Here is a 14,775-nt window from a genome sequence, read left to right as displayed (position 1 = left end):
GGGAGGGAGGGAGGCGGGTCTCAGCTTCTCTATCTGGTGGAGGAGAAAAGGACAGCTAGTTTTGATGTTCTGTGGCTCTAGCCACAGTTCCCTCAGCTCACAACTCCAGACACCACTGCACAAAGGACAAAGGTCCCCTCTCTGACCGCCTAAGCCTGGGCCTGGTCCTTGGGCATCCCCAGTATACATTTTTTTTTAAATACAGGAAGTGGAGGAACTGTGCCAGAAAAGCAGAAAACCGAGATGCAACTCACTCTCCTCCATGAGTGATACACAGTAACAGCCAAGCAAAGGGTCCTTCCCTGCAATATTTATTAAGGAATTTAGACATACACAGGAGAAAGGCAACCAGGAATTGTGGTTCCCACAGGCGAAATCTTTTAAGCAAAGTTTTCTTGTTTTAATTTTCAAGTAGGGTAAACAATGACTGACAGGAAAGCTGTCCAGGCTCTCTGCCTCACACACCTGGAGCAGGTGGGGACACAGAGCAGCCTGGGATACACAGGCATGAAAGAGTGACTGGCCGACTGGGAGAGGGGGGAGGAGGAAGGGAGCTATGCATAAGACTGCAATTTTTTTTTAAACCATACGAAAAAGTGGCAACAGTTTTAGGCTGTTGATAAATTAACTCCTCTCTGTGTAAACCTAAAACAAAAACAAAAACACCCAGAGCAGATGGGGAAAGAGTGGGAGGTGAAACACACACACACACACACACACACACACACACACACACACACACACGCAGTACACACATTAAGCTCTGCATTCCCACTGGAGGGGCTGGTCCTCCAGCCATAGAGCCAGATCCCACTGCAGGTTGGATGGAGGCGGGGCAGGGTGTGTGTTCTCGTGTGGGACCTTCACAAAGTCTTTGGTGCTCATAAAGGCTGATGGAAGCGATGAGTCCTGAAGCCTCAGGTCCAGAAAGCAATTCAGGGCAAAGTAGAGTAATATTTTTGCTCATCCTCATGGGAGGGGGTTTGCCACAGCCCAGGGCTAGGGCCAACCAGATCCAAGACCCAAGGAGTATTTAATTTGATTTTAGTACTTTCTTCATTCTCATAAACTATGGGGCCATGGTGTCTCCCTCTCAATCAAAAATTTAAACATGTAGAAATAGCTTAGCAACACATACGAAAGTACCTCTAAACCCTCCTCTCTTTGCCTAAAAGACAACACCTCCAGACCTTTCTGAGAGTTTGATAGGAGGTTTAACCTCAGGGGAAAGGTACTCAAGGTGTGTACCTTTCTCCCACAGTTTAAGTGCCTTCTGCTAACAGTTCCTAAGGTGCTGGTGCCGGAAGAGGAGTGGGGTTGAGGCTGCAGAGGAAGTCGGGATGGCTAGGGGACATGTACAACATAAAGCAACAGAGAGGTCTGCGGGTCCGGGAAGTGGCTGGGCTGGGCAGAATGCCAAACCCCAAACAACAGATTGAGCAATTTCTAAACCAAACAGAGGTAGGAAAAGGGGATGGGATGGGGGAGTTGGGGAAGAGGAAAAACTGGGAGAGAGAGGGCTGAGGAGAGTGGTAGCCATACAGGTGTTCCAGTTTTATTTCCACATCTGAGGGCTGAGAGTCTGATTTGCTGCCTGTCCATTTCCGCCGCTCATTGACTGTCCATAGCTCAGCATGCCATGGGCTCCACAGAAGTTCATCCCAGCCATCTGCTGGGTCATCTGAAAGGGAGAGAGGAGACTTTCAGACCAGGCTGTGGGCATGCAGCCAATTACCACAAAAAGGCAGGGTAGGAGTCTTTCCGTCTGCGGGGAGGGGTTGGATAGGACAAAGGGAAACTGTTAGGGTACAGATCTGCCTTGAACCTTAATAGATCATTTTGAGGGCTCCAGACCATGTAAATGAAGGACTTCTCAGAAGGGAGATGTTGACAGAGACTAATGCTCAGGGAGGGAAAGGAGTCCTGGAGCTAGTCAACATAAAAGCAGGAGATGTTATTCTCTTTTTCCTTTCTAGTCTCTCATCCTAAAAAGAAGGGGCCTATTGTTAACTTGCCAGCCCTGAGAATATGCAGATGAGCCCCCATAGCAGTACTCCTGTCTTATCTCCAGCAGAGTTATTACTGTCAGTGCCAGTGAAAGTGCTTGTGTACACTCAAGCAGAGAGAAAAGGGAAAAGAAACGGGACTGTTCAGAATGAACAAAGGAAGGCAAAAAAAAAAAAAAAGAAAGAAAGAAAAAGAAAAGAAAAGAGAAAGAGAAAAAAGACCAATGGGTCTTCAGTGTGTGAGAGGGGAAGTTACTGGGAGAAAAGAACCAGTAGAATAAGGTCTGGGTGGGGCCTCTTTATGAATGAGATTGAAAGACTGGCCTCTGGCAGTGAAGAGAGGAAACTATTTATCAAGAAAAATGCCTTAAATCTCTCAAGCCCGGTACATTTCTGTGTTAAGTTCTTTTTCTTGAGGAGAAGGGCTACTTTTCTCCCACCAACTTTTTTAAAGAAAACCTCTATCTTATAGAAGAGTTGAAAGAACAATATAATAGAACCCATATATCCTTCCTTAAATTCACAATTGTTAACACCTTGCCCCTTTTTCTCCCTGAGATCTATATATCTTGTATGGGACCTTTGTACATATATATATATGTAAATTTTTGATGAGCACTGAAAGTTGAAGATGTCCTGACATTTCACCTCTTAGTAAGTCAGGAGGCATCTCATAAGAAAGAACACTTTCCTAGACCCACAATACCAGAAATTTAGTATGAATACAATAATGTAGGTTACATTTCATTTTTCATATCTCTTTAGTCTCCTTTAATATAGAACAGTTCCTCTACCACATTTTCTTTCCTGACATTGTTTTTGGAATCCAGGCCAGTTATTTTGCAGAAAATCCTTCAGTTTGGATTTACCTCACATTTTCTCATGATTGGATCCAAGTTAACCATTTTTGGCAAGAATTCTATGGAAGTGATATCGCGTCCTTTTCAGTACAAGATACCAGGAAGCACGTGATGTTCACTTGTCCGACTGTTGGTAATCTTATGTTTGAGCACTCAGCTAGGGTAGTAGCTACCATGGTTTTTTTTCTTCATTGTAATTAGTAAGTAATCTAAAGGTTATTTCTTTGAGAATATGTGAATATCCTGTTCTTTCTACAATTACTAGCTGCCATTCTTCTTTAAAAAAGGCTTTCCCTCCCTCTTACCCACACCCATTTCAAAAAAATATCACTACGGACTCATGGATTTCTTTTCCTTTAGTGTTATAATCCATCAGTGTCATTCCTTTTGATGTTCCCATATTTGGACAGTGGGAGCCTCCACAAGTTGGCTCATGTGTGCTTCTGACATGTTCTCAACAGTTTCATAGCACTTCATTACTTATACAAATAAACAAGAAGGACTGAAAATAGCGAATTAAAATCCCAACTATGAAAGCTAGAAAAAGAAGATCAAAGTAAGTCAAAAGGCAGCATATAAAAGGAAATAATAAAGATAAACCAGAAATTAAGGTAAAAAACAAAGAAAAAACGTAGAATAAATAAAACAAAATCCTGTGGTTTTTTTAATATATGTATATGTATAACCAACAAAATAGACCACTAGTTACCCTAACTGGAAGAAAGGGCAAGGGGGGAAGGAAACCACAAACATACAAAACAAGACATGACAAGGGAGAAATAATCATTAAAACAGGAAACTTTAAAAAATCATGAGACAGACTGTTTGGTTTAACCTTTGATAAATGAATTTGAAACCCAAGATGAATTAGCTAATCTAGGTAAATAGAGTTTTCCAAAGCTGGCTTTCATAGAACAGAGAATGCTATCAAAGAATTACTACACAAAAAAGCAAAAGGCCTGTACAATTGCACGTGAGAATTCTACCCAATCTCCAAAGACCTAAACTATTCCAGACTACAGAGAAAGGTGAACATGAAAACAGTTTTATACAGCAGGTGAACATTGTCACCCAAATCTGAGAAAGACAAAGTGTGCATGCATACGTGCGGGCACACACACACACCGCTCCAACAATACTTTTCGCCCATCTCTTTGTGTTCAGACTTTGAATCACTTTGTTTCAGCTGGATTTTTTTGTATCTAGTATAAAATTAGGCATTGCTTTGTGAGCCAATTTAAACATCATTTCTCTTCATAGAAGAGCTACCTGTTGATATGACTGATGTTTAGTCTTAATTCTACCACATTACATTTTTACTGTGTTTGTTATATTTGCCGTACTCCCTAGTCTATGTTTTCCATTTTGTTGTAAAATATTCATTTGGTATTTATAAAGTTTCATTTTTTGTTCTAGTGGTTACCTTTATACTAATAATTTCTGTCTTTTGTTTCCTTTGTTCTGTACTCGAGCCTCTACCATTTGGCATGTCAGCTTATTACATCCTTAAACTTCCACCTGTTTCCTATGCAACAATCAATTAATCCTACCTCCTCCTTTTTATCTTCCCCTCCTCTTTTTTTTCTCCTTCTGTTATCAGTTTGCTCTGAACATAACATCTATTTTTCTATCCTTGTCATTACCTTAGTTTTAGTCTTAGATTCTCAACGTTTAATCACCATCAGTCCTTTTGCCAAAATGTCCCCAGTCATCTCTTAGATGGATGAAGCTTATCTTCTGGTACATTCCACAAGAAAGATGGGTTAGTCTGATATTCTCTGATTTCTTGCATATTTAAGATTTTTTAAAATAGCTCAACCCTTGAAGGATGGCTTGCCTGGCTATAAAATACTACTCCCATTGCTGTCTTTTTTTAAGTGTTGCTGTTAGAAGTCTAATATCAACCTGGGTGTTCTTTTTTCTTTAAAAATGGAAGATCTGGGGGAATGGGAGGTAAGCAGACAGTTGGAGCCCTGATAATTTTTCTTGTTCCATAAAATCTAGATGTTCACTGGGATGTATGTTAGAGTTGACCATGCTGGGTCAACTTTTCCAAAAACAGTGGGCTCTTTCAATATTATATTCAAGTCTTTCATTTATAGGAAGTTTTCTTGTATTATAGATATAAATATATTAATTCTGCTCCACTATTTTGTTTTTCTTCTTTGGTCATCTCCAAATATATTCATGTTAGGCCTTCTTTGCTTAATTTCTGTATTACCTTCTCTTGGATTTATTTTTCGCTTCCTATATTTAGTTTCCATTCTCTGACCTGTGTCATACCTTTCTTCAATACCAAATATATTTTCAGTTGAATCTGTTTTCCTTTGGCTAATTTGTAATTCAGACTTTAATTTCTAAGATAATTGTTTCTTTTTTCCATTTCTTTCCTGAATTCAGTAAAGTTTCATTCCATAACTTCCAGTTTTTTGTCCATTTTGGTCCTAAGTTTTTAAATTTCTGACCCAACTGTTTTGTCTTTAAGTGTTAAAGGACATTTCAATCAGGTTGGTGGTTTGTGTAACAGTTTTCTTCTGTTCATGGCAGTTTTGGGGGGGAGAATTTTCATTTCTTGATATGTTTCGATTTTCATTTTCTATTTTCTTCTCACAGCAGTTCTGTATAAATGTTACCTGCCACTTTCTATTTATTTTGTAGCGCCTTATTTTTCTTTTTTTTTTTTATTTTATTATATTATGTTAATCACCATACAGTACATCCCCAGATTCCGATGTAAAGTTTGATGCTTCATTAGTTGCGTATAACACCCAGTGCACCATGCAATACGTGCCCTCCTTACTACCCATCACCAGTCTATCCCATTCCCCCACCCCCCCCCCTCTGAAGTCTTCAGTTTGTTTCTCATAGTCCATAGTCTCTCATGTTTCATTCCCCCTTCTGATTACCCCCCTTTTCTTTATCCCTTTCTTCCCCTACCGATCATCCTAGTTCTTATGTTCCATAGATGAGAGAAATCATATGATAATTGTCTTTCTCTGCTTGACTTATTTCACTTAGCATTATCTCCTCCAGTGCCGTCCATGTTGCAGCAAATGTTGAGAATTCGTTCTTTCTGATAGCTGAGTAATATTCCATTGTATATATGGACCACAGCTTCTTAATCCAGTCATCTGTTGAAGGGCATCTCGGCTCCTTCCATGATTTGGCTATTGTGGACAATGCAGCTATGAACATTGGGGTGCATATGGCCCTTCTCTTTACTACGTCTGTATCTTTGGGGTAAACACCCAGTAGTGCAATGGCTGGGTCATAGGGTAGTTCAATTTTTAACTTTTTAAGGGACCTCCACACTGTTTTCCAGAGTGGCTGTACCAACTTGCATTCCCACCAACAATGTAGGAGGGATCCCCTTTCTCCACATCCTCTCCAACAATTGTTGTTTCTTGCCTTGTCTATCTTTGCCATTCTAACTGGCGTAAGGTGGTATCTCAGTGTGGTTTTGATTTGAATTTCCCTGATGGCTAATGATTTTGAACATTTTTTCATGTGTCTGTTAGCCATTTGTATGTCTTCATTGGAAAAGTGTCTGTTCATATCTTCTGCCCATTTTATGATTTGTTTATTTGTTTCTCGTGTATTGAGTTTGAGAAGTTCTTTGTAGATCTTGGATACCAGTCCTTTATCTGTGGTGTCCTTTGCAAATATATTCTCCCATTCCGTGGGCTGTCTCTTAGTTTTTTTGACTGTTTCCTTGGCTGTGCAGAAGCTCTTTATCCTGATAAAGTCCCATAAGTTCATTTTATCTTTTATTTCTCTTGCCTTTGGAGATGTGTCGTGAAAAAGGTTGCTCTGGCCGATGTCATAGAAGTTGTTGCCTATGTTCTCCTCTAGAATTTTGATGGATTCCTGTCTCACATTGAGGTCTTTCATCCATTTGTAGCGCCTTATTTTTCTGAATCGGAAAAAAGGACGGGTGTGAAGGTTTGGGGAGGCTTACTAGATTTCTTAGTTCAAGGGCGCCCTCTTCTGTTGGCATAGTGAAATGATTATTTGGAAGGAGGGGAGAGGATGGTTTATCTTATTTTGTGATTCCCTTTTTTCACTTCTCATTTCTTACTTTCCCTTCACTACCAGGTCCCCAAAAAGCACCTCTTCCTTCTAAGTCATCCCCATAGGGGGACTCCTGGGTGGCTTAGTCGGTTAAACATCAGGCTCTTGGTTTCAGCTGAGGTCATGCTCTCCGGCTGCTCACCTGGCTGGGCGTGGAGCCTGTTTAAGACTCTAAGTTATCCCTATTACCCCAGAAGCAATGCTTTTCCAGAGCGACCATCTTTAAGCCTATATATTTCAAGGCCCTCATTTTCAATTCTCCACATAACCAGAGTTCTAATTGCCAAGTCTCCCACCTCTTCTCATCATGCCTCTAATCAGCATAGGTCTTCTTTCCAGGGGGTGAATTTTGTCTATGTTCTGTTACCTCCAGCCCCCTGCTCCCTCTCCTCTTTCCACATAGTCCCTCTGACGCTGGCTTTGCTGGATATCGGGTTTTACTGCCATGTAATTTGAAGTTTGCAGTATTCTGTCTACTAGATGGGGCAGTCATGGGTTATGAGTGGTTTTATTTGCATTCCTTATTTACCTGTATAGGTTGTTTTTGTTTTGAGGAACGTGTGGAGAAATTTAGACTGAGTCAATTACCCTCATTCTACAGTAACCCAGAGCTCCTCAGAAAGTCTGACAGGTAGACCTTCCAGAAAAAAAGGGGGAGGGGGGTTGGCAAACCTAAGAATGTCTCAGCATTACCTCATTTATACTGTAAGGGTTCAAAGGATAAGGGAGAGATGACGTGAGACAGCCTTGAGGAAGGCTCAAAACTCTTGTCCCAAGGAAAATGGGGTAGCTTACCTGAGTAAGGTTCCACTGCAGCTGCTGAGCTGGCTGAACCCCATACATAGTCTGGGGCACAGCGGCCATGCCTGCCATGTAGCCAGCCGGCTGGGTGGTCATCATTCCATTTGGCACACCCATCATGGAAGCCTGCATGCCACCCATATAGCCTGCAGGCATGGCCATGGGGGCAACCATCCCAGAAGCTCCTGGCTGAGCTACCATGCCTACTGGTGGGGGCATCATGCTCCCCATTATGCTGTTAGGAGGTGTGACCCCAGGGAAGCTGGGGTAGGCTGTGGGATATGCCATCTGAGCTGGAGCCATGAACATTGCTGCCGAGAAAACATAAACAGAGAACTGTTTTGAGGAAAGTATACAAAGTCAGTCCAAACTCTCACTGGCTACTCCTTTCCAGCTAAAATTTCTCAGTAGCATTTCTACTCAACTCAGAAGGCTCTTTTACACAGCAGAATAGTTAGATTCCCTACAAGACTTGCAATGGCTTACCAGTGGACTGCTGACCTAGCCATTTTCCTTTCCGGGTCCAGCTCCAGACCTTGAGTCAGACTTTACAGAGCTGTGACACCAGACACCACAAAAGTATGGCTCTGAGTTACATTAATATCTATCTGCTGACATTTTGTGTAGCTTCACAAGAAATGTCATGTTCAGGCCTATTTGGGGTATAATGTCCTAGCCCCCAAAGCAACAGCCCCCTATTACAACAAATGATTCCTGCATGTAAGTCCCCATGTCTCTATCTGGCATAATGCCACTATGCCCGTGAAATCTACCTTGGGCAGGCATTTGAGGTGTCTGAGATCCATACAGTGAAAGGATGGAGTCTTTAGAGAGCTGTTTCTTGCCTGTTTCTTCTGATTTGCTCCCTGGCTCTGGAAACAAGTTCAGGTTTTCAGGAACAGAGCCGGCACTCCCTGCAGTTGGCATGGAACCTACAACCTTAGGGCAAAGAGGGCAGAGGGAGAGGGGAGAATTGGAATGGTCCTCACAGAGGTTCGGTAAGGACCACCCTCATTTCTCTGCTGCTTCTAACATCTGCAATAAGAATCCATGGGCAAGTTAATAGCTTCCTGACATTTCTACCACACAAATATCTGAAAACACCTGATAGTTAAGCTGTGGTACAATTCTTTGTTCTACAGTTGAACAATGTGATTTGGTGAAAAACAAACAAAAACAACCTACAAATGATGCAGCCACAGAGAACTGAGTTTAGATCCCAGCGCAGCCATTTACTAGTTGCATAACGAGAGGCTAGTCGTAACTTTTCTGAATTAATGTTTCCTTATCTATAAAATACCCATTTTGCACGGCTGTGGTATATATTTTAAGTTGTAAAAGAAATATGCAAATGGATATACAAAATCACGTAGCACTCTGCCCAGTCATAAGCAGGTATTCAACGAATGGTAGCCATTAATAGTTTCAAGTTTCTCACACCTCCAAATTCTCTGGGAGTAACCCTCATGCTGGGGAGCTGACCTAAAGTATCAGCCTTTACGGTGTAACACATCTTCAACAGAAGCCCACTCAAAGGACCCACTTTTTTTGGGGCACGAGACAAAATGGAATGAATGGTAAACCTAGGCTGTAACAGAGATGACACAGGGTTAAGGGAAGAATCAAGAATTAAGAAAACCAAAGTCCAATTCCAGCAAGGAAGTATGACTTGGTTCCATATTATCAAAATTATTCTTTTCAGAATGTTCTTTAATTCTAAGGCACCCACATGACTCACCTTTCTGGAAACTGAAGAAGAGGGGGATGGAACAGAAGCCAAAAGATCTAAATCCTTCTCTAGGGTATTGCTGATCTTACCATTTGCAATGGAGCAGGACACAGGAGCATCTGGAAAGAGAGAACAAAGCTCAACTGTAGCACTGCTCATGAAGCCCATGCCTTCCTTCTATTCTAGACACAAAGCAGACAGAGAAAACCTAGAGGCTCCAATCAGGGACCTGGAAATCCAAGCTTCGGAAACCATCTAGCTTGGATGGGGCATCTCAAAAAAGGCCTCACCTTACCTTCCCAGGAGCATGCTGGAGAAGGCTGGGGCCCAGCTATTGGGGACAGGGCAGCAGAAACCCAGGCCTGAAGGCTATATTAGCCCCCTAGCAAAGGGGCTGGCTGGCTCCCTTCTGGCTATTTGAGGGGTACAGCTGTGTAACTTTTATCTCTTTTTCAGGGATAAATGGAAGGTACAGAAATTATAAACCTAAACAGCCAATAACCTAAATCAGCAGAAATGCACTGAAACCAAAGTACAGCCATGAGATCTGTGAAAGGTAAAGAACAGGTTCTATTTCTGAAAGGGGCAAAACCACTAGTTCAGGGTTTCAAAGGTTTGGAGAAAAATAACCACAAGGTTAATAGGCCATCTCAGAAACAGGCTGCACCTAAAAAATGAGAGGATTGGGCATGGCTCAAGGGTGCTGGTTTAGTGAAACTTGCTAACATTTACTGAATGCTTAGTTTGTGCCAGGCAAGGGGCTAAGAGCTTGAGAAGAACTATCTCATTGAATCCTCCCAACACCACTTTTGGAGTAGAGACGGTTATCATTCTTATGACACAGATTAGGAAAGCAATGTTCAGAGGTTAAGTGAACTACACAGGGTAGTTTACGCAGATAGTAAATGGCAGAGACGCGACTCTGACTCCAAACCACTACACTATACTGTCATTCTGAGAAGTGTAAACGCTTCTTAGAATGACGGCTGAGATGTAAAACAAGAGCAAAAACATGAGAGAACCATCTTAGCGATGAAGACACAAACTGAAGAATCCCCGTCACTACCTATCTTCCCAACGTGACAGAGAATTCGTCCTAATGTGTAAGTTTATGGGAGTGGAAAAGTCTGACTCTTACCGAGGCCCAACAAATCCATGACAGGGGCTGAGGGTTTCGGGGAGCTTTTCCGAGGTAGCTGTGGATCTTCTTTTTTCTGTGGCTAAGGTGAAAATAGTTAAAGAAATAAGCAGGTGTTTTTGAACGCTTTTTTCCCCTCGTCTCTGTAAAGCCACAGGTGTTCTTGTGGTATGGCTGCTGTTATTCAAAGAGTTACCAAAGAAAGAAAACTCAGGAAGTGTCGGGTGAAAGAACCAAGTCAGGAAGCAAAAGTGCATAAACCTAACCTAAAGTAAAAAAGATACCGTCTTGCTTGTTTGGCTTTCTGAAACCGAGACAACCACAGAGCAGGAGAGCCAACAAAAATAGGTTTTTGGTCCCAGGAAAAGCCAAGAATAAAGGTAGGTGTCTGGTGGTATAAGAGCTGAGAGCCAACAAATCTCCCAGTGGTTAGAAAAACTTTAATACCAAAAGGGAGACCAGTTTAAAGATTACCACCTAATTCACTCTGCCAGTATCATTAATGACTGTGTTCTGCAGACAGTGGATTCAGAATGATAATCAAAGACTCTTCCTTAAGCAAATAGTAAAAGGTCCTCTCTCCCAAGATTCCACGCTCTTATATTAGAGTATCTACTACTACAGCCACAATATCCTGTGAAGAAAGAACGGTGTCTACTTCAAGATGACAGAGCAAGAATACAGGAAGGATTAAAACGCATCAGTGTGGCCCAGCTTCTGGACTGTTCTTCACTGCAACAGGAAAACGAGGTGGAGAGCGTCTAATGAGACAGGATGCATGTAGCATCTGCCCAGGGGGTATCTCACAGTCATGGCATTCTGGCATGAAACGTGCCTCTTGCTCAGATGGGACAGATGCAGTTCCCAAACTCCCAACTAGCCCCAAAGAGAAGTGTCACAGAGCAGATTAGGCAACAACAAGGCAATGGGAAAGCATCAGAAATGGCAGCAGGCAATCTAATCTAAATGTGGAACTCTTTGGCCCCAGGTAAAACGGTGCAATATTCTAGCAACCCCACCCTACCCACTGGAAGGCCTCCTATCCCTCCCCTCTCCATATAAACAAAACCTAGACCATCCACCCAGTGCAAAGACTCTCCCACTTACCATTTTAACTTTCTCAAAAACTACAGGTTCCATTTTTTTCTCTGGAGCTGGTTCACTTCCTCTTTTCCACTTGTCATCTTTTTCTTTCTATAATGATTAAACAAAACCAGAAAAAGAACACAGGCCCCACGGTGACTAACAGTTCAACAAATTACAATTCCAAATGTGCAAAAAGGACACAAAAAATTCCTATTGCATCTGATGCAGGAGTCTGACAAACTTGGGGGTTTCTTTGCACGGGGCACGAGAGCTGGCCTCTTCCACATCAGCCTCAATGCTGTAAGAGGCATTGTTCGTATATCATTAAGCACCTCCTCGTTCTACCTCACCTGTGACTCCTGAAACGTGAGTCCCGACTACCTGCAGAGGTTAAAAACGTTTCACCAGTTTGCTGCCCCTTTGTGACCCAAGTTTAATTTGCTCATGCTTTGAGGGGCCCCCCTCATCTTGGTACACCAGTAAATAAATTCAGGCTCATCTTACTTGACATACATCCTTTGTAATTTTAAATTCAATCATAAGTCCTCTCAATCTTTATCTCCTTTTTTTAAAATCAGAAAATAAACTATAAATTTCAAGCTTAAAGATTAGGAAAACAAAAAATTAAGGAAATAAGGCAAAAAAATTTTAAAAAAAGAGAGAGTGAAAGGATTAAAGTATCCCTTTTAGGGTATCCTGAATGAGCTGCCTGAATAAAATCAAAAAGCACATCAAAAATGTATCTTAAGAAAATAATTCCAAATATGGAAATATAACTTCATGCACAGTTTACCCCAGAATTATTTATGCTGAAGAAAAATTTAAACGTTTCTTGTCTTTTATATTGTCTCCTCCACAGAAGGAGAATGGTAAAATACACTGTGATCTAGTTACTCACTGAAGGATGCAACAATTAAAAGTTATGAACATTATATAAGTAACATAAAAATACATAATATGCTAAATTGAATGAAAATAGTAGACAATCTAGATAACTATTATAATTACGCCTCCTAAAAGTAACTATAAAAAAGAAGGAACACACCAAGGTGATCATCACTGGTAAAGATGATAAAGGTAGGCATGGATTTTCCACTTTAATTTTCATATTATCTGTAATATGATGTTATAATCACAAGGAACACATGTGGCTATGTCTGTTTCATACATGATGTAATGCTTTAATACAGAACACTTTATTTCTTGAAGTGAAAAACGCTTTATCTGTCCATTTAAAAATCATACTCTAACAGAGCCACTTTTTCTCAATTTGATAGTAACTGTCTTCACTTAGCAAATATTAATTCTTGGCATTTAAATCTTCACAAGAATATTTTTAAAAACTAAGTACATCAAATAAAAATTCTTGGAATAGCTTTTTGTTAAACAGGAGGTATTTCTTTTCTAAGTGAAAACATTCAGTGAGTAAAACAGGCTGTTTTAACATGGGTACAGTACAACCAGCAACATAATTATGAATGAACACTACCTTCATATGGCAACTCTTCCCTCCTCCCCCATCTTGATTATCTCAGATACTCTTTTCCTGACCTCATCTGATTTCATATCTTTTGGTATAATGAACAGAGCTAAACAGACAGACCACAGTTTTCTACAAATCAAAGGAAATGTGTGTGCTTTGGTTCCAAACTCTTTTTGGTGATGCCATCCAAGCTGTGGCCTTACGCTGGGTTGATTCTTTGGTGGAACAGTTAGGACAAATTCTGTGGATGACTATAAAGTAAGAGTCCTTCACACTAAGTTGAGAAGGAATAATCTTTACCTAACTAAATGTATTACCTTGCACTTACTTCCCTACATTGAAACTCACCTACCAGTTGATGCCCCTTTTCACACAAGCCCAAAAGATCAATCTGGAGCAGATTCCAATTAGTTTGACTTTAAATTACCTGGAAAGACTTAGAGCCCTGTATATCCTCTGTTCAAAAACAAAACTAGATAGATGATAGATAGCTAGATAGATAGACAGATAGACAGACAGATAGACAGGGCTCATGCTAGAGCTGGAGAAGCCCATACTCTCTATACTTCTGTGGCTAAAGAAATAGTCAATTATTCCTAAGCAAATTTACTATAGGATTTATCAAAGGCTTTTTTAGGTTGTCATACTGGTTACTCCTCAGTTGTCATTAGTCAGGCGCCTTATCTTCTTCCAGAAACCTTTTGTATTTCCTCCTATATATGTTATACTTGTCCCAGCTACACTGTCTTCCAGATTCTAACCACATGACTAGGATGGAAAGTGAGCTTGGCGACTGGTAGTCTCCTTCTAAAACCCTTCTCAGGAACAGGGTCCCACTGTGTCCATCAACACACTGGAAATACACACTGGTCAAACTGAAGATAACTTTGGTGATTTAATTAATTTTGTTGACTTCATTTACAGAAAAAAAATACATATATACACACACATTTATACACATACATACACACACGTATTCTTGTTTGTTCTAGTAGCCCAACATGTCCATTTGAAGAAATAATTTGGAACTGGGAATCACTAACACCTAAATACAGGTCAAGGCAAAGAACTCACTGATGGTTTGCCCTGTCTGTCCCTGACATGAAAGTCTGCTCCATGATATCTTGTGACCTTGATTCAATAATTGGCTTTTTACTACTTTTTTTATGGTTTTGGAGTATTTCAGTAGCTCTTCTCACATTCTTCCCTGACCTGATTTGTAAGCAAATTACTCATTTTGAACATAGCTTTAAAGATTTATAACCAACCCTAAAGGCATTGATGTCCAAGCTTCGGTCCATGTATTTCTTCTTCTCATATTTATCTCGAATAAATCCCTCGACAGCTCTGCAAAAAGCTTATTAAGGATAAATCAAACAAATCTTTCCCATAGTATGACTCTAAGAGGTCGATCTGTATTCCATGGAATGCTGTTCTCCTCTCTCCCTCCTGCCTGGTTTCTCCATATGGCTCCTATTTCTTCACATGCAGTTTCCCTGACCAAAACCTTAAAATGCTTCCTTCATGGTTACTTCAGGGAATCACAATTTCCTATGATTTTCCTTCAGGATAATGATGGCAGCAAATGGGATTAATCTTCA

General features: G+C 40.9%; 1 protein-coding gene across 3 annotated transcripts in view; it reads right to left on the bottom strand.

Annotated features, from left to right (window-relative positions):
* Nucleotides 1-290: 290 nt before the first annotated feature.
* Nucleotides 291-14,775, bottom strand: part of SMAP2 (small ArfGAP2) — a 45,209-nt gene continuing 30,724 nt past the window's right edge. Inside the window, exons 4-10 of one of the 3 annotated variants that reach the window (XM_002927563.4) lie at nucleotides 14,443-14,521; nucleotides 11,713-11,799; nucleotides 10,606-10,687; nucleotides 9,477-9,586; nucleotides 8,512-8,677; nucleotides 7,733-8,049; nucleotides 291-1,681 (exon numbers count right to left, since the gene is read on the bottom strand). In XM_002927563.4, the coding sequence (XP_002927609.2) occupies nucleotides 1,556-1,681; nucleotides 7,733-8,049; nucleotides 8,512-8,677; nucleotides 9,477-9,586; nucleotides 10,606-10,687; nucleotides 11,713-11,799; nucleotides 14,443-14,521 (967 nt within the window). In that variant the 3' untranslated portion in view covers nucleotides 291-1,555. Of the gene's footprint in view, nucleotides 1,682-6,671; nucleotides 6,780-7,732; nucleotides 8,050-8,511; nucleotides 8,678-9,476; nucleotides 9,587-10,605; nucleotides 10,688-11,712; nucleotides 11,800-14,442; nucleotides 14,522-14,775 lie in introns of those variants that run through there. The other 2 variants (XM_034650030.1, XM_034650029.1) reach the window with 2 other exon arrangements.

This window comes from Ailuropoda melanoleuca, chromosome 2 (genome assembly GCF_002007445.2).
Source record: "Ailuropoda melanoleuca isolate Jingjing chromosome 2, ASM200744v2, whole genome shotgun sequence".
NCBI classification, from domain to species: Eukaryota; Metazoa; Chordata; class Mammalia; order Carnivora; family Ursidae; genus Ailuropoda; species Ailuropoda melanoleuca.
This window is presented reverse-complemented; position numbering and strand designations above follow the sequence as displayed.